Genomic DNA, 19,843 nt, shown 5'->3' with positions numbered 1-19,843 from the left:
TGCCCTCCCCCATCCCCGTCCCCCAACCTCCTGCAATAGATTAAAATTTTAGAGGCCCGGCGAACGTTGTGCCCTCTGAACCTCCCGCTCCTGCTAGTCACGGCAAAGACACCTACAAACCATAGAACACAAAATGTAGACTGAATTTAAGAGCGAGGACTTCTGCGTGCAGATGGATTCAGTGATGCTGAGCTTTCTTTTTGTTTTGGAGGGGGGTGGGGGAGAGTGTGCTCTGGCGCGGCTGGCGCCCTAAATCCACCCTTTGGGTGACCTCCCTAAGACTTAAAGGAGACAGGAGATGTAGCACAGAAAACAAGGGCTTTGGGATCTGAGAGTCCTAGCGGTGCCCCCGTTGGGTGGTCTTTGGGCCGCTCAACCTGTCTCCTCCTGGTGAAATGGGGATCATAACCTCCCTCTGGCAGGGCTGTCGGGGGTTAAGGAGGGAGGAAGCACCCAGCGGGGCCCTCTGCCTCAGCAGGTCGCTGCCGCTTGCGGAGCCCGGTCCCGCTTCTAGAAAGTACCAGCGGAACGCGGTGCACTCGGCGCTCCGCATTCCCGGCGTCCAGCGTGTCTGTCCGTCTCTCCGACGAGCTCCGGGTCACGGACGCTCCGCGGCCTCGTTTGCGCCCCCCCCCCCCCCCCCCCCGCCAGGCTCACTCGCCCAGGGAATGAGCGCACGGGCGGCTGGAAGGCGCCGCGCCGGGTACAGCCGGAGCCTGAACCCACGCGGGGCGAGCGTGGGGACCAGAAGCCCGCGCAGGGGGCCCGCGCCGAGGGGGGCCCGCGCCGAGGGGGGCCCGCAGGCGCGCGTGCAGCTCGACCCCGCGTGGGCGCGCCCGGCCCCGCTCCCGCCGCCCGCGGCTGGGGCTCAGGCCGGGTCCCCCGTGCCCGGGGCGCGCCCCACCTCCTACGCGCCCCTCCCCCCCCCGCCCCGGCCCGTCCCGCACCGCGTGGCCCAGGGCGCGCGCGCTCCAGACGCTCCCTCCGCCCCGCGCGGTCGAGGGGGCGCGGGCCTGGGCCGGGGGTGGGGTCGCCGCGGGCTCGGCCCCCTCAGTTCCCGCGCTCGGGCCGCGCCGGGGCCCAGGAAGCGTCCCTCGGCCGCGGCCGTCGCTCCGCCTCCTCCCTCGCGCGCTTATCACCTGCCGTCCCGGCGCGCGGGCGGGCGCGAGGGCGCGAGGGGGGGCGCGGGCGGCCGGGCGCCGGGTCGCGGGAGGTGACAAGCGCGCGAGGATGCGGCTGCTGCTCGCGCTCCCGGTGCTGCTGGCGCTGGGCCCCGCCGCCGCGGCGGCCAAGCTCAACATCCCCAAAGTGCTGCTGCCCTTCACGCGGGCCACGCGCGTGAACTTCACGCTGGAGGCCTCGGAGGGCTGCTACCGCTGGTGAGGCGCGCGGCCCGCGGCCGAGGAGGGCCCGGGCCGGGGAGGCCGGCGGGGGCGCGGCAGGTGCGCCGGCGCGGGGGGGGGGGGGCGGCCGCGAGTCGCGGGCCGGTGCGGCGAGGCCTGCGGGCGGGCGCGCGGCTTCCAGGCCGGGCGGGCCGCGGGGCGGGGAGCGCGGAGGCCGCGGGCGGGCGGGCGGGCGGGCGGGGCGGCGCAGCAGGTGCGGGGCGCGCTCCCCGGGCTCCGGCGGCCGAGCGGCTGGCGGCGCGGGCTCGGCGGCGTGCGCGCTGGGGGCGGTCCCTGCGCATGGCGCCGCGGGGCCTGCGGGCCGCCGGGGCCGGGGCCGGGGCCGGGGCCGGGGCCGCGGGGGGGAGCGGGGGCCGGGGCCGGGGCCGGGGCCGCGGGGGGTGGGGGGAGCGGGGCCTGGCCCCCAGCGGTGTGTGCCGGTGTGTGCGGGCGAGGAGGGGCCCGGGTCGGCCTCACTTGCCGCGGAGCGCCCCGGGAAGGGGGTGCGCAGGGCTTGCCCCGGGGCCGGGGGCCCACGTGGCCTGACTTCCCCTGGTCGCCCGGGCCCCCGGCGGGCCGCGCTCAGGGCCCTGCAGAGCCGAGTCTGGAGACGCAGGTTTCTTGATCTTGTCTAGTGGTGGGGGGAGCCTCCTCTCCGGCGCCAGACTGCTGTGGGAATTGGGTTTGTGTGGGAAGAATTACACCCGCTCGGCCTCACTGGGAGGAACATGGAGCCTGTGATGAAAGGACTCGCGCGGGAAACCCTGGGGACCCATTTTACAGATGAGAAGTGAAAGGCAAGGAATGGTTGGTGATTCACCCCAGGTTGTCCAGGGTCAGGTTAGGCCTTTATGCTCAAAACCCAGCCTTTTTTTCCCAACTCCCCTCCTGGCTTCCTGGGGGAACTCAGGAATCCTGCATTGGGGTGGGGGATGGGATATTGGAAACCCCAGAAAGTAATGAAACTAGAGGCCTCTGTTCCCCGTTCCCTCCTCCCCCGAGGCAGAGAGACCTGGCTAGCTCCTGGCTGGGCAGGGTGATGTGGTCCTGACCTTCCCTCCAGCACCTTGAGGAGAAGGCAGCTTCTCCTCCTGCAGGGTGGAGACGGGAGATCAAAGGCAGCTCTCTGGCTGCTGGCCTGTAGGCTACACTTTTTGCCTCTCCCTTTCTTCACCTGTCTTTTGCCAAGGTCAGTGTGGAGGCTTACCAAGGCAGAGCTCTGTTACAGAACCAGGTGTGTGTGTGTGTGTGTGTGTGTGTGTGTGTGTGTGTGTGTGTGTGTTTTAGTCTGTTTGTTTGTCAGTCTGTGCAAATATGCAAGTATGGTCCTCAGAGCCCAGAGGAGCATTCTTCTTCAAGTGTACTACAGCAGCTATTTATTTTCTGAAACTTGGCCTCCTGAAATAAGGCCATGCTGTGTCAGCCAATTGCATTTTGGGTTTAGTGCCTGATGCACCTGGAGGGTCTTGTTCCTGCCTTGGTATCAGAGGCTGACCTTCAGCATAAAGTCTTCTATATCCCTGACTAGGGCATTGTCTTTTTTTTTTTTTTTTTAAGATTTTATTTATTCATTCATGAGATACATAGAGAGACAGAGACACAAGCAGAGGGAGAAGCAGGCTCCCTGCGAGGAGCCGGATGCAGGGGAGCCCAATGCAGGACTCCATCCCAGGACCCTGGGATCACACCCAGAGCTGAAGGCAGAGGCTCAACCGCTGAGCCACCCAGGTGCCCTCGGGCGTTGTCTGGTGTGGGAAGATGAGCCATTAGTCCCTCCTTTCAGGAGATGCAAACCTGCTCTCTGGTTGAAGGTGTCTTTTCTTCTTGACATATGGGCAAGAAAAGAGGAAGCCAGTTTTTGAAAACAGCTGGCTTCAAATGAATTTGTACGCTACTTCCTTTGAGATTCTATAGCTGTGTTTTTTTTTTTTTCTGAAGTGACCTTTTTTTTTTTTTTTTCCTTTCCCTAAGTACATTTTCTTTTCTGAGCGAGGCTGGTGGTTTTTAATTTACTTGAATAGCTTCTTAGGAAGAAGGGAAGGGAGGGGGGAGAAGAAAAAAAAATGATTCCTAATCTCTTATACATCAGAGAAGTGCTAAGTACCTTATAGCTTGTTTGGCATCTGATCCATAATTTTTATTGCAAATGTGTGACTACCTCACTTAAGTGTCTCCTCAGAGGTGTTTTGTGGTTGTGATTTTCCCCTTAACTTCATAGGAAAACCTTCCATCAATCAAGCATTGAAAATATTTATTTTTAGTAGTGCTGTTCCTACTTTGGTCCTCTGTTGCTGTAGTTTTTGAAGACTCCTTTGGAGATTTTAAGAGTTGGCATGCAGACAAGCTATTTATCTGCAGTTATCTAAACCTGGGAGGAAAATAACCTCTTCATCCAAGAAGTTCATTGTTAAATCTGACATGAAGATTAAAAAAAATGAAAAATAAAAACTCTCCTGGACATTGGGGGAATTCTTACTCAATCCTTTGAATTTGGTGCCAGGCTCCAAGCTTACAGAAATTACTGCATGCCTCAGCCAGTGGGTGTAAGTTCACTTTTCCTGTTTCTTGATTTTATAGCATCAAATCATTAGACAGTTTTTGGGCCATAGGAGTCATAGAGATCATGTAGTATAAATTGCCCATGTTGTACTCTGAGCCTCAGAAGGAAGGGCTGTGTGTGATGTCACATGAATACAGATGGACCCTGATTAACAATAGTTCCACTTAGATTGTTCAACTTTATAATGAAGGTGCAAGAATGATACTCATTCAGTAGAAACTGTACTTGGAATTTCAAATTTGGATCTTTTCCCAGGCTAGTGACATGCAATACGACACTCTCCCATGGTGCTGGGCAGTGGCGGCAGCCTCAGCTCCAGTTCAGCCACATGATCACAGAGTCAACAACCGATACCCTTACAACCATTCTGTACTCATACAACATTCTGTTTTTCACTTTCAATATAGTATTCAGTAAGTTACATGATATACTCAGGACTTTATCATCAAACAGACCTGTGTTAGAGGATTTTGCCCAACTGCAGGCTAACGTAAGTGTTCCCAGCATGATTAGAGTAGGCCAGGCTACACTATGATCTTTGGTGTGTTTGGTGTATCATATGAGCTTTCGACTTGCGATATTTTTAACTCAGGGTAGGTTTATTGGGGCCTAACAGTGTCATAAGTGGAGGAAGGTCTGTGGTGATAGTTTCTGAGTCAAGTGGGAGCTCACAGGGGTGCCCCCATTCCCACCCCACTCAGGGACTTGTGGCCTCTGGTGTGTTTGCTAGACACTGATTGAATCCTTCTAGTTGCATTGCTGGTTGTGAGACAAGTTTCTTATTCTTCTTTTGGCTATTTCGTGTTACTGAAAATGTTCTATGAAATATCTTTCATTAGGCCTTTTTTTTTTTTTTAAGATTTTATTTTTAAGTAATCTCTACACCCAACATGGTGCTTGAACTCACGACCCTGAGATCAAGAGTTGCATGCTCCACCAACTGACCCTAGCTTCTCCAACTCATATTAAGACTCAAGTATTCGGGATCCCTGGGTGGTGCAGCGGTTTGGCGCCTGCCTTTGGCCCAGGGCGCGATCCTGGAGACCCGGGATCGAATCCCACATCGGGCTCCCGGTGCATGGAGCCTGCTTCTCCCTCTGCCTATGTCTCTGCCTCTCTCTCTCTCTCTCTCTCTGTGACTATCATAAATAAATAAAAATTAAAAAAAAAAAGAAAAAAAAAGACTCAAGTATTCTTCTATGGTGTTTCATTGTCTTCCTAAGCTTTGAGTGTCTGAGCACCATTCTGCTTGGTTGCTCTTCCACCATCTGCTTATGCTTTTCCCTGTGATCAAAGTCCCATGGTGTTCTGGTTTCCCCAGTAGGCTGCCCTGTCTTGGAGAAAGTGAGTATCTTGGGTTGGTTTCCCAGTACATCCAGAAACGAGGATTTGGTTGTATGTAGTTTATTTGAGAGTGTGCTCTCCTGGGAGGCAGGATAGGAAAGAGGAAGGAGATGAGCAAGGATGTGGTCCCAGAGAAAGTCTGTATGGCCCTTGTGACCCTGTGGAGTTGAATTCCACGGCGCGGGGTAGAGCAAGCTTTCGAGCTTTTCTTTCACCCGTGATCAGCTGGCCATTGGCTGCTGCAGGGGGAAGGGGGTGTTGTGCAACCTCCCCGGCCTCTGGGTGAGGCAGCCCTCTTGGTCAAGGGTGTTTGACTGGATAAGGTTGTGTGTGTACACCGTGAGCTGCATGCAGCGCTGCCCTGGCTGAGGGGAGTTGGATCGACATCCAGGCAGGGCATCCTGCAGCCCCCACTAAACTGCTGTGCTCAGAATTCTCCCCCTTTCCTGCTCCCGAAAGTCTCCCCGAGGCACCCTGGAGCTGCCTGGTGTGTCTGCCAGGCGTGGTCCTGAACCACGGTGCACTTCTCAGCCACAGGCATAAGCCTTCTTGGAGGAGCAAATGGGACCCCCCTCCTGCTGCATGGGTCCCCACTCGGTGGAACTTGTCATGGTGGGTGTTGTGTCCCACACACCTCAGATCATCCTTGGGAAGCAGTGGGCATGGAAAAGCCAACAGCCCCTCTGTTGACCTGCAGCTGTGCGAGGTCCAAGGCCAGTGGCACCTCTCAGGGCCTCTGGGCCTGCCCCCAATGGAAGGAAGTGACCCAGTCCCCTTGTAGCCTGGGGAAAGTGGGAGAGAAAGGGGGCCTGCCATTTCCTTGGGCTCTTCCGGAAACCCCTCTGCACACTGAGCCAAGTTGGAAAGTCATTCCACATTCCACCCAGCTGCCTTCTGCTGAGCCCACCGACTCAACCTGCAGGACGGGGGTGTTTGCATGCTGGAAGCTGGATTGGTGAGGAGGCAGTAGGACCCAGGGGAAATTGGAGAGTCAGGCACTAAAATTAAAATAAAGCATTTATAGTGTGGAGGCTTAACCTGAAAAGTGGGTTTAATTCAGCCAGCGGCCCACCAGTGCTCACTGTGAAGAACCAGCCTGCCCAGATTCCCTGGGAGGACAAGCCCTGACCAGCAACACTGATTGCCAGGTGAGGGCTGGGGATCCACTTACCAGGTGTTGCGTGTTTGTGACTTACAGCCCATCCGGGCACTACTCCTCATCCTGGGTCATGGAATAGTGGACATAGGCTCCATTCCTGGAGCCTGCAGCTGGTTGGGAGAGTTAAATAATAAACGAAGATGAAAGGGGCTGCCTTTTGTGTGGTAATAAGGCTGCAAAGGACATAAAATAGCCTGTGTATAACGATTGCAGAAGAGGGTGATGTGCCATTTTGGAGAACGTGGTCAGGAGAAAACCCTTTTTGAAGCTGGCCTGGGACTTGAGCTCGTATCAGCCAGAGGAGCAGCAAGTGCAAAGGCCTGAGGAGGGGCCAGACTTGCTGGAGGGGCACAGAGAAGGCAAGCTCGGTGAGGGGAAGGGTGAGGTTAGAGAGGTTGGCGGGGCCGGGCCATGTGGGACCTTGTGGGCCGTGGTTAGGAGATAGGAAGTGGCTTGCTGGGGTCAGGACTTGGGCTGTGTTAGCCTGGGACCAGTTGGTTCTCAGGGTCTGGATCTCTGCTCTGCTCTGCATCAGCCTCGGGGGCTACCCGCAGCTCCGGTCCCCGCAGGGCTGGTGGGGCCTCCCTCAGTTCCCCTCATGGACCTGCTGAGGGAGGTGCCAGGAAGTGTATGTTGACTCGAGTTGACCTGGTGCTGGGTTGTTTTCTTCCTGCTTCCTCTGCCAGCCCCTCTGGGTGACTTCCTCCGTGGAGGCCCTGTCTCTGCTGCAGAGGGGCTGGCACACAGGTGGATGGCGGGTGGGCTGTGCTTTCCCCCGCCCCCACCCACCCCTGTTCTTTGGACATCTCACTTCTCCCTTTGGACTCTTGCTTTCTGGCCTGACGCTCCTGTGTCCTTGAGCTCCCCTGCCCCGCCCCTGTTTCTGTGTTCTGAGGAGTGGAGAATGGCTCCCCTGGGGCAGTGGGGCCCCAGAGCACCCACCGCGTCCGTGTGTGAGATTAACCCCTTCAACAGCCACGGTCAGTCTTTAGAGTTCCTCAACATAAAAATGTATTTCTGATGCCAATATGCTATTTACATTTTTAAAAAAAATATGGTAAGACATACATACTGTAAAATTTGCTGTGTTAATTGTTTTTAGGTATATAGTTGTGGTGTTTAATGACATTCTCACTGTTGTGCCACCATCCCCACCATCTACCTCCAGGACTTTTCTATAATCCTCAACTGAAACTCTGATCCCATCAGACAGGGAACACCCCCCCCCTTCCTCCTCCTGCAGCCCCCGGAAGCCACCATTCTGCTTTCCTTAACACCGTGGAATATTTGCCTGTCTCCTGTGAGCAGGGACATGAGCCCAGAACCTTTGCAGGCAGCAGTGCCCCCTCCCCCAGAGCCTAGTCACATTGTTTTGAATCATGTTTGTTTTTATGGTTTACCTGAGATGTATGGCAAATGGTATGGGCTTTCCATTTATACTAGTGATAGAAGGTTTCCTCTCCAAGTACTTTTTCTTTAAAGAAGAATCAATTTAAAAGAAAAAAAAAAATAAGGGAAAGATACAAGGGTGTACTTGGATGTGACTGGTCCGGAAGGGCAGCATACAGAAGGGGGGGCCTGGAGGTGGGGAGGGGTTGGCAGACAAGCAGGTGTCCAGCTGGCTCCCCCACAGGCCACAGATGCACATCCAGAGGCTTCAGATATCACACAGGGGGTGTGTGGCAGTGGGAACCAGAATAGCAGAACCCATTTTTTTGCTAGTCCCTTTCTATTACTCCCCACTTAATCCTAAAAACAAAACCCTTTTTGGTAAGAATGACCACTCCCTGTGCAATCTGGGAGCCAGAGATCAGGAACCAGTTAGTGGAAGAGCCACATTCAAAACCAGGTCACCTACCCCAGAGATGGCGTAATTCTGGGGTACACAGGGAGCCATGCTGGCGCTTCTCAGCCATTGGTTGGTTTAATAAAACCAATGACACTTTTCAAAAGCAGTCTGAAAGATACAGGTGGGGTAATGAGGCCCATCTTCTGTTGGAATCTGGGAGCCCAGGCCCTCCCCATGGGCAGGCCTGATGGGGCTAGAGGCCTTTGGCCCTGTTTTGAAGAGTTGTGTGTTCAGCATAAGGGAGTAGGGCAGTGTCCAGAGCAGGAGTCCAGAACTCGGCTGGACTGAGCTGTTTTTCTGGGAATGTGACCTCGGGCTGGTGACTTAATGTCCATGTGGGGGTCTCATGGGGTATCAAATGGTCTTTTGTTTTTAAGTAGGCTCCACACCCACCATGGAACCCAATGTGGGGCCCGAACTCATGACCACGAGATCAAGACCTGAGCTGAGATCAAGGCTCCCAAGCTCAACTGACTGAGCCACCACCCAGGCGCCTGTCAGATGGGGGTTTTAATAAGATGTTTGGAGCAAATGAAACATTTGTGGTGTATTTGGCTCAAGCCAAAACAGTTTAAATAAAACAAAGGAATGTTGCTTGGGCTCCTGGCACTGAATTCTGTCCTGCAGGGTTTCCCTGATTGTTAGCAGGACCTGGGTTTCTCAGTCCTCTTGTCTTGGCTCTGGCCAGGTACTCTCCTGGGGAAGCAAGATCACAGTTCCAGCCGTACAACCTCTAGAGGCAAGTCTAGTGGAGCAGAGGCCACATGGCCCTTTCTGGCTAACTCACCTGGGCACATGCTTGGGGCTGAAACCCTCTCTGGCTAGGTGAACACAGAGCCAACTGGCCAGGCCCCAGCCACCTGCCTTCTCGTGTCCAGAGAAGTGTGAAACTCTCTGGAGCCTTATGTGTCTAAGAGTGGAGGAGAGGCACCACTCACGGAAAAGCTGGGTGCTGTAAACTGAAAGATGAGGATGGAGGCTGGGCAGCCAAAATCCAACATAAGCCCCCTACGGGAGTGACATCCTCCTTGCCTTCTGTTCCATTTAGGGCATTTGGTAAAATTAGGTGTATAATCAAAAACCCTCTCATAAAGAAAATTCCAAGCCCAGATGGCCTGTCTGTAAATCCTATGAAACATTTAAGGAAGAAGTAGTACACATTTTTTATGAACTCTTCTGGGAAGGAGACAAAGAGTGATTATTTCCTAGGCCATTTTTATGAAGCCAGCATTCCACTGATTGCAGACCAGACGAAAACATTACAAGAAAAAGAAATCCACAGGCCAAAGGTATAACATTCTTTCATAAAATAAGAGCAAATCAAATCCAGAAAAATCTAAAATAGAGTGATGAGTCGTCATGACCCACTGGGGTAAATCCCAGGAATGCAATGTTGGTTTAACTTTAGCAATCAGTGTAATTCACCATATCCATAGAATGAAGAATAAAAGCCATATAATTAGTTGTCTCCATAGGTGCAAAGCATTCAGTGCCCATACATGATAAAAATTTGTAGCAAATGAGGAATAGAAGAGAATCTATAGCCTGACAAGGCATCTATAGGACCTTGTACCAGAGTCTTGTGCTAGGGCCAGTGGGGGCAAGGAAGGAACAGGCCACAGGCTCTGTCCTCACACTGTCTCTGAGGGAAGTTGGACAGGAAGAGGGTCATTGCTGAGCCATTGGCTTGAGCCATTTGGGCGTGTTGATCCTTTTGCCTTGAATGCTCTTCTTCCAGATGTTCAAAGAGCCAATGATGGCCTCTGCTTCAGACACATTTGAGGCTGTGTTCATACGTCACCCTCTTGGGGCACCTGGGTGGCTCAGTGCTTGAGCATCTGCCTTTGGCTTGGGGTGTGATCCCGGGGTCCTGGGATTGAGTCCCACATCGGGCTCCCCACAGGGGACCTGCTTCTCCCTTCACCTGTGTCTCTGCCTCTCTGTCTGTGTCTCTCATGAATAAATAAATAAAATCTTTTAAAAAAAGTCACCCTCTCTGTTAGCCTTCCTCTGATCATCCTCCTGAAAATCACAACCTTTCCCATCCCTGCTTTATGTTTGTTCACAGCCCTATTGTGTAAGATCCTATATTTGCTCATTTGTTTTGTTTCTCACTGAGATGAAGGCTTCATGAAGGTGGGGACTAATGCAGATTTTGTACTTTGGTGTACTCCCCAGCACTTAGAACACTACCTGAAATATGGCATGTGGCCCAGTCAGTATGGATTTGGTGAATGAATGAATGAATGAATGAATGAATGAATGTGTGTATTAGGGACCCCATGGAGGACCAGTGGGGCTGTGGGCCTGAGAGGAGAGGTGTGAGGAGGCTTGGGGATGGGTCCATGGAAGAGCTGCCATTTACTGTGAGCCGTGAAGGCTGTGCAGCCAGAGAGCTTGGAGAAGGGTGTGTGAAGTGGCAGGAACAGCAGCAGCAAAAGAATGAAGGTGTGAGAGCTGGGGTAAGGTGGGGGGAGAGGTGGACTTCCAAGTAGAGGTTAGACTCCAAGTCCAGTGGCTTGGGATCTTGCCAGCGGTGTGGCCTCAGGCCAGCAACCCTGTCTTGGACTTGAATCTTTGCTTGTGGTTCTGAAGATGTCTGCCTTTGTGGGTGGTGGGGCTCATGGTGAAGCTGCCGTGGGGGCCCTGACAGCAGGGACCAGGGTCAGCCTTCACTCAGGGAAGGGGATGGACAGCGTGAGGCATAAGTGATCACGGTATAGAAGGACCTGCATTGTCTACCTGACTGCCTTCATTCATGTTTAAGATTTCATTTTAAGTAACGTCTGTACCCAAATGAGGCTCAAACATACAACCCCAAGATCATGTGCCGCATGTTCCACCAACTGAGCCAGCCAGGCATCCCTGTCTAACTTTCTTTTTTTTTTTTTCTTTCTTTTTTTTTTTTTTAATTTTTATTTACTTATGATAGTCACAGAGAGAGAGAGAGAGAGAGGCAGAAACAGGCAGAGGGAGAAGCAGGCTCCATGTAACGGGAGCCCGATGTGGGATTCAATCCCGGGTCTCCAGGATCGCGCCCTGGGCCAAAGGCAGGCGCCAAACCGCTGCGCCACCCAGGGATCCCCCTGTCTAACTTTCTTTAACAAGCAAAGTTCTTGTGGTCAGAACTGTACCAAAGACCCCTCATTTGGGAACCACCTTCTGTTTCCTGAACTTGTGAGCTTTCTATGTATAAGGCCCGTGGTAAGAGTTTAATATTTTCTATGCCATCTAAGCCACCCCAATCCTTTGCGGCAGGAATGATGTTTATTCCATTGTGTAGATGAAACCGAGGCCCAGAGAGGTTGAATCATCTGCCAAAGGCCACACATCTGGTGAGTGGCAGCACCGTGCCATCTTAGGGCCTTACCTGGTAGCAAGCAGACAGCCACGGGTGAGAGAACATCACCAAGTGCTGCTTACCACCCTGCCCAGGGGCCCAGGGAAGCCCCTGGAGCCTGTCCCGGGGGCCCTGGGGAGTGCTGGTGTGTGATATGGTGGGACAGACCTGCTGGCTCCTGCCGAGACCTAGGGAGGAAGCAAGTGTGTGCCAGCTGAGGCACCACCAGTCCTTTCTGCGGAGTGGCAGTTAATTTAAACTGGGGGGCAGTGGAAAGATGTACAAGCCAGGACGTGTTTTCAGAGCTGTTTGTATCACTGTGCAAGGCTGCTCTGTCTTTGTTTTTCTGGAAACCTTGGGAAATGGTAGTGGATACAATAGTAACAGAGAGGAGATGTGGCTGGTGTGGCGAGGCTCAGCCCCTCACTGTCCCTGGACCCCACGCCACCCACGCTGTCAAACTGCAGATGCTTTGTGCCCCTGTCAGAGTTGGGCTTTTTTTTATGTACGACGATATTGGAATTTACTATTTCAACAAAAAGTCTCTCTTTTTTTTTGATATTGATGTTGTCTTCAGTATTAACATCTATGAGCTCATGAGTTTAATATATTTATTTTTCCTAAAACAATTTAAAATGAAAGAATAATGATTGAAATACATAAAGAGTCCATTGAAATCAGTTCATCTGTGTACCACTCCTCTCCAGTGTTGTGTGTGCCATACCCTGGGGAAGAGACTCATGAAGTGGGAGAAATATTGGACCTTTTGTTGCACAGACCTTGTTGTGATCCCTGGCCCTGCCACTTACAGCTGTGTGGCTTTGGGGAAATTGCTGGACCTCTCTAAGCCTCAGCTTTCATTTTCCCAGATGGGCATGCTGGAGGATAAGTAATCTGATGGGTATCAGTTTTCAGCTCTGGGCATAACACATGGTGGACAATCCCCTTTGTGATCTTTTTCCTTCTCCCTGTATTAGTAAGGATTTTCTAGAGAAACAGGACCAATAGTATATAATTTTATTATATTTAAAGAGATTTATTATAAGGAATTGGCCCATGTAATTTTGGAGGCTCACAAACCCCAAGATCTACAGGATGAGTGAGTTGGCAAAACTAGAGACCCAGGACAGCCAATAATAAAACTCTCATCCAAAGGCTGCAGGCTGGAGACCCAGGAAAAGCTGATGTTTCAGTTTGAGTCTGAAGGCAATAAGCCAATGTCCCAATTCAAAGGCAGTCAGACAAGAGAAATTCTTAATTGGAAGAGGATCAGCTCTTTTGGTCTATTCAGACTTTCAACTGATTGGGTGAGGCCCACCGACATTAGGGCAATCTACTTAGTCTACTGGTTTAAATGTTAATCTCATCCAAAAATACCCTTGCAGAAACACCCAGAATAATGTTTACCCAAGTGACCTCTTGACCCAGTCAAGCTGACACATAAGATTATTGAACTCTCCCAGCACCTTTTTATATTATATTTTAAAGTTTTATTTATTTGGGTAATCGCTATAGCCAGCATGGGGCTTGAACTCATGACCCCAAGATCAAGAGTCACATGCTCTTCCAACTGAGCCAGCCAGGTGTCCCATACTTTTATTTTTTAATAAAAAAATAGTCCCCTGAGGTCTCAGCACTAGCCAGATGTGAGGTGCTCTTGCTCATCATTCCCTCTCTTATCTCCTCTGCCACTCCCTGCCTCTGTGTGCCTGGCTTGGTGTGATTAACTGTTGTGTCTCGAGAATTACCCGTTCTCCCTCTCTGGAAAAGGTGATTCTTTTGCCAGATCCTGGAAGCAGAAATATGCCAGAATTGCATATGTGTAGCCAGGTCTTCATGCCCAGCCCCGGATGGAGCCTCCCAGAGCATCTGTACGTTTTTTTAAGCCCACTTGGAGATCTGTGAGATGCAGAGAGAGCACTTCTGTGTATCCAGAAGGGGACTTGAACAGCAGAAGACACCCAAATTTGGCCTTGGATCACATGTGTGCTGGCCCTGGCGCGCAGCATGGCCCATAACCAGTTCCCTCTTTCTGAGCCTCTGTTTACTTCCCTGTACAGTGAGGGCACAACAGCCATTCTTTAAGTTATGTTCACTGTTAGGGGGAAATATTTATATTTAGAAGTTGAATCATGAGAGTGACAGAGAGAGGCGGAGACACAGGCAGAGGGAGAAGCAGGCTCCCTGCAGGGAGCCCAACGTGGGACTCGAAGGCAGATGCTCAACTGAGCCACCAGGTGCCCCTCTGTCCTGGTTGCTGCCCAGTGTTTTTACCCCCTCCCCCTGGCAGTCTCTGTTTGGGCTTCGAGTCCCAAGGGTGCCTGCCTGACACATTCCCGACAAACACTTTCGAATATGCTTTTTCACCTATATTCCATGTGAACCTCACTGTGACAGAGACACACAATTACTGGATTCTGAGGTTCTTTTGTGCCTCTTAAAAGTACCAGCTGAAGCAGGCAGGCCTCAGGATGTCCCAGAAAAAGTCAGATAACTGAAAATAGCCCTTCTGCTGGTAACAGAAACACAACCCTAGGCTGTCGTAAACCCTCCTGTAGGGGGCTGGCATGAGCCATTCCAGAAGCTTCAGATGCAGCATCCTGGAGATCAGAGAAAATTTGTGGGCGACGTGAGCGGGTAGGGGATGTGGCATGGTCTGTCCCAGGCCTGGCCGTCTGCCACATCTGCCGACGTTTCTCGGCACTTTAGTGTTTCTTATGAGGTGCTTTCTGGCCCTCCCAGATGCCCTGTTAAGGAGTGTGGCTCCCATTGCCCCAGCTTAGCCGAGTTGAGCAGGTGCAGTGACTGAGGCTGAAGCCTGCTGCCAGCCTGTGCTGGAGCCTGCCTCCCCTGCGTGGGATCCCCCTGTCTCCTGGCTGGGATGCTAGGACAGCCTGCAGGCCTCAGGATGGGGTGGGCGCCTCCTTCCAGCTGGAGGTCCAGCATGCTGCTTTGTCTTTTCTGGAGGCTGTTATCTGGAGACTTAGCACCCTTGGATCAGCCCTAAAGGTGAAGAGGGGAAACTTTCTCAAGAGGTGCTAAGAGTGCTCAGCACCCACCAACTCCCAAGCCAGGCCTTGGCAGGAGTTAGAAGATAACCCCAGGACAGGAGGTGGATCGAGAGGAGTGTGTGCCTACCTGGCTCTCCACCTGCAGAGCAGTCTGCAGAACTGGCTGGCCTGGGCCTTTGCCAGTCTCCTCAAGTGGCGATGAGTGCCTGCGGTGTCGCTGGGCAGTGTGTTGGAATGAGGACGTCTGGGATGTGTTGGGTTACATCATAGGTATAATTAAAATTAATTCCTCTATTGCTTTAGTATGGCTTTTTTTTTTTTTTAAGATTTATTCATTTGGGAGAGAGAGAGAAAAAAAAAAGCAGGCAGAGGGAGAGGGAGAAGCAGGCTCCCTGCTGGGCAGGAAACCAAAGTTGGGGCTCAATCCCAGGACCTTGAATTCATGACCTGAACCAAAGGCAGACGCTTAACTTACTGAGCCACCCAGGCGCCCCTTAATAATGTCTTTTTAATAGGAACTTTTTAAAAAATAGGAATGAATCGGTGGAGCACAAGGTTTTCTAGGGCAATGAAACCACTAAGTGTGGGTTACAGATGCTGGATACATGTCCTCATACAGACTGCAGCCCCGAGAATGAACTCCCACGTAAACTGTAGGCTCTGGGTGATGGTGATGTGTCAGTGTGGGTTCCCAATTGTCACAGACGTACCCTCCCTTGAGGCATGTTGACAAGTGTGTGGGGGGTACAGAGTATGGGAACTCTCCCTACTTAGCACTCAATTTTGTGTGAATCTCAAACTGCTCTAACCAAGAGTCTGTTAAATTAATTTCACCTGTGAGTTTTGTTAAGGCGATTGTTAAGGCTAAATGTGATCTGCCAGCTTTCTCTCGGACAGGTTCATCTGGACCGAACCTCACCTGGCAGCACGCAGGCCTAGAGGGAGAAGTGGGGTGTTTCCAGCCAGACCTCCAGGCTGCCAGGGCCTTTAGGTGGCGGCCCTGCAAGGGCGGGGGGATGCGGGAGAGAGAATTCCTGATTCCTGGCCTAGCACCGTTCTTACCTGTATTGATTCATTACCCGGGGCTCCGTCTCAGATTAGCTGGGAGAAGAGGTAGCTGTCCTTGTTTTAGTCTTGAGGAGACTGAGATTCAGAAAAGTGAGGAGGTGTTTTCAGCCCAGACTGGGAGCCCCCAGGTCTGGCCACCAAGGGGCCAGGGAGCAAGCAAGACATATACCACACTGTTTCTGAAGCATAGAAGTGGGATATGATGAATTGTCTTTTGAAATAAATTTTATTTTTGAGAGCAATTTCAGCCTTCACAGAAATTGAGCCAAAATCACAGAAATCCCATATTACAGAGCACCCACTGTAACATCCTCCACTGTCAACATTTGTTAGAATCAGTGAACCTACATCGACACATCATTGGCAACCAAAGTCTTTAGCTTACATCATGGCTCATACTTGGCATCCTACGTCCTGTGGGTTTGGACAAACGTACAATGACTTGTGTCATCATCATCATATCAGACAGCATAGTTTCATGCCCTAAACATCCTCTGTGCTTGGTGTATTTACCCCCCACCCCGTCTTTTTTTTTAATTTTTATTTATTTATGATAGTCACAGAAAGAGAGAGAGAGGCACAGACACAGGCAGAGGGAGAAGCAGGCTCCATGCACCAGGAGCGCAACGTGGGATTCGATCCGGGGTCTCCAGGATCGCGCCCTGGGCCAAAGGCAGGCGCCAAACCGCTGCGCCACCCAGGGATCCCCACCCTGTCTTTTTTTAATTAATTTATTTTTTGTTTTTTGTTTTTGTCTTTTTTAAATTTTAAATTGTGGAATAATTTTATTTTACTTTTATTTTTTTAAAAAGATTTTATTTATTTATTCATGAGAGACACACAGAGAGAGAAAGGCAGAGACACAGGCAGAGGGAGAAGCAGGCTCCATGCAGGGAGCCTGATGTGCGACTCGATCCCAGGTCTCCAGGATTACACCCTGGGCTGAAGGCGGCATGCTAAACTGCTGAGCCACCCAGGCTGCTCTGGAATAATTTTAGATTTATAGAAATGTTGCAAAGATAATATAGAGATTCCTTATACCCTTTACCCAGCTTCCCTGAAGTTCATGTGTCCCACAACCAGGAACGTTCATCAAGATGAAGAAATGAACACCAGTGAATAGTCACCAACCTCTAGACTGTTTGCATGTCACAGTTTTCCCATGGAGGTTCTTCTTCTGTTCCTGGATGGGAGATCCACATTGCGGTTTTTTTGTCCTGCCTTGTTAGCCTCTTCTCATCCGTGTGAGTTTTCTAATTTTCTTGTTTCCACACTCAGTTCCACGTGTTTTATATATGTGTGTGTTTGTGTGGTTTAACAGTCTTTGAAAACTATCTTATTTTTAAAAATTTTTAAAAAAGATTTTATTTGTTCATGAGAGACAGAGGCAGAGACACAGGCAGAGGGAGAAGCAGGCTCCCTGCAAGGAGCCCAATGTGGGACTGGATCCCAGGACCTGGGGATCACGACCTGGGGCAAAGGCAGACACTCAACCACTGAGCCACCCAGGTGCCCCTGAAAATTATCTAGAGGGGCGCCTGAGTGGCTCAGTCGGTTAAGCATCTGCCTTTGGCTCAGATCATGATCTTGAGGTCCTGGGATCGAGCCCCACATCAGGCTCCCTGCTCAGTGGGGAGACTGCTTCTCCTTCTACCCCTGCCTCTCCCCTCTGCTGTGCTCTCTCTCTCTCTCATGCTCTCTCTCTCTCAAATAAATAAAATCTTTAAAAAGAAGAAACAAAACTATCTTTGAGTCTCAGAGCTGCCACCAGCTAAATGAAGTGTGTTTCTAGCATGGTGTGAGGCGCATTGTCACAGGCACCTCCTCTCACTTTCTTACCTGTGTATGCGTCCCTGCCCACTTTGTCTTTCCTTAGTCTCTGACATGCTGTTTTCTTAGAAGAAAACCCTCTGCGAGGGGACTGCAGTGCACTTCCTCAGGGGCTTGGGGCTCCTTCCTTAACACAGTGGGTGAGGTTTCTGTTCTGAGTACTTTGAGTGGAGGTGTTGATGTGTCTCCAGGCACCCCACCAGCAGCTCGGCATGCGTCTGTGGTGTTGGTGCCATGCGAGCATCCTCAGGTGTGTGAGGAGGTGCTGCTGTGCCTACCTGGCCCTGGAGAGACACCCAACCCGTGACATGCCAGCAGATGTGGAGATGTCTCTTTGGCTACATTTTACACCATTGCTTTTTAATACCAGGCATTTTTTTTCTTATGAGTTTCTTTCTGAATATCCCACATCGATGGTGTTCCAGTGAATTTAATTAAGCAAAGGGCAGGGAAGGAAGCTAAGACTGGAAGAGCCTACTGTGATCAGGGTGCTGAGTGCAAGCCCCTGGGAATGAGTGTTGGATACTCTGCATGGGGGGCCCTCCTTCCCTAGGTCCTGGATTATACTGCCAACTCCCTGAGGGCAACACCTTGTTTTCTGCTCTGTAGAGTGTGCAGCGGACTGGATCGTGCACCTGCTTAAGATCCCCCAGGGGCTTGTCATTCATTGCTTTTGGAACAGATCCAAGCTCTTTGCTTCTGGCCTCTAGTGCCTCCCTGATCTCCGTTCCTGCCATCTCCTTTAAGGATTTTTTTTATTGAGGTGTACTTGGCATATCACATTGTACTAGTTTAAGGTGCACAACATAATGAGTTGATACATGTGTATATTGCAAAATGATCACAGTAAGTCTAGTTACCACCCATCACATACATAGTTACAGTAAGTTAAAGTAAGTTAAAGGTAAGTAAGTTTGTCCCTTTTGATCCCCTTCTCCCATTTCCTCCCCACTCCGCCCCACCTCTGGCAACCACCAATCTGTTCTCTGCATCTATGGGTTTGGTTGTTTTTAGAGTTCACACATAAGTAAGCTCATACAGTATTTGTCTTTCTCTCTGACTTGTTTCACTGAGCATAACACCCTGAGGGCCCATCTGTGTTGCCACAAAAGGCAGGATTTCCTCTTCTGTGGCTGAGTAATATTCCAGTGTGATTGTGTGTGTGTATGTGTGTGTTCCACATTTTCTTTATGCATTTTACAATTGATGGACACTTAGGTTGTTTCCATGTCTTGGTTATTGTGAAGAGTGCTGCAATAAACTTGGGAGTGCAGATATCTCTTCAAGTTAGTGATTTCATTTCCTCAGGATATATTCTCAGAAGTAGAATTGATGGATCATATGGTAGCTCTATTTTTAATTTTTTTGGAGGAACCTCCATACTGTTTTCCGGAGTGGCTGCACCAGCTTGCATTCCCACCAATAGTGCAGGAGGGCTCCCCTTTTCCCACGTCCTTGCCAGCACTTGTTATCTCTTATCTTTTTGATAATAGCCATTCTAACACGTGTGAGGTAATGATCTCACATTGTAGTTTTGACTTATATTTCCCTGATGATTAGACTCCAAATTTTGAACAATTCTCAAGAAAAGCCATTAGCAGGTCAGGTGTTGGTTAAGAGCACAGGCTCTGGCCAGTACCTCCCATCTCCTTGACCTCAGCCGCTGCCCAGCTCCCTGACCTGAGTCTCAGGCCTCAGATCACACTAGCCCTCCTGTTCTTGAAGTGCTCCTGGCTGTTCCCACATCAGGGCCTTGCCTGAAACACCAGATCTTTGTGTGGTATTCACTGAGGGGTCTCCCCCAGAGGCTCCCCTGAGCTTCCTGCCTGCAGAGAACTACAATGACACATGCTCACTCAGTACTTTCTGTGAAGTATCTGCTCTGCCCATAGCCACTCATTCCCATCCCGCCTCAACTCGGAAACTGTTGTTAGCCTGTGTCATAGGTGAGAAACCATGGCACCAACCTTGGCTCACTCCCCCAGCCATGCCATCCCTTCATCCTGTTGTTGTCAAGCCCTGTCTCCCAATAGAAAGTCACCTTATAGATGTTACTGGTCTCTCTCCCCATCTTCTCTGTAATGTCAGCTCTGTGCACATCAGGATTTTATGATCGCAATTGTTGTTATCCTTACAGTTGATGATGTCCAGGTTTTATAAGACCTGTTTAGAACTGTCTGGGTACCTGCTATGTGCCAGGCTCGCCCAGAGGTCAGCAGGGATACACAGCGGTTCCTCCTAACCAGACACCATAGGCAGTTTTCCCACCGATAGAGAGTCATTTCTAGTTGCATAGATTA

General features: G+C 51.2%; 1 protein-coding gene across 1 annotated transcript in view; it reads left to right on the top strand.

Moving 5' to 3' along the window:
- Window positions 1-1,111: 1,111 nt before the first annotated feature.
- The window catches only part of NUP210 (nucleoporin 210), a 105,931-nt gene continuing 87,199 nt past the window's right edge, over window positions 1,112-19,843 (top strand). The window contains exon 1 of the mRNA XM_055343508.1: window positions 1,112-1,379. Coding sequence (XP_055199483.1) covers window positions 1,231-1,379 — 149 coding nt within the window. The 5' untranslated portion in view covers window positions 1,112-1,230. The remainder of the gene's footprint in view (window positions 1,380-19,843) is intronic.

This window comes from Nyctereutes procyonoides, unplaced genomic scaffold, assembly GCF_905146905.1.
Source record: "Nyctereutes procyonoides isolate TBG_1078 unplaced genomic scaffold, NYPRO_anot_genome, whole genome shotgun sequence".
In the NCBI taxonomy this organism is placed as follows: Eukaryota; Metazoa; Chordata; class Mammalia; order Carnivora; family Canidae; genus Nyctereutes; species Nyctereutes procyonoides.
Note: the sequence above shows the minus strand (reverse complement) of the source record. Positions and strands in the feature narration are given on the sequence as shown.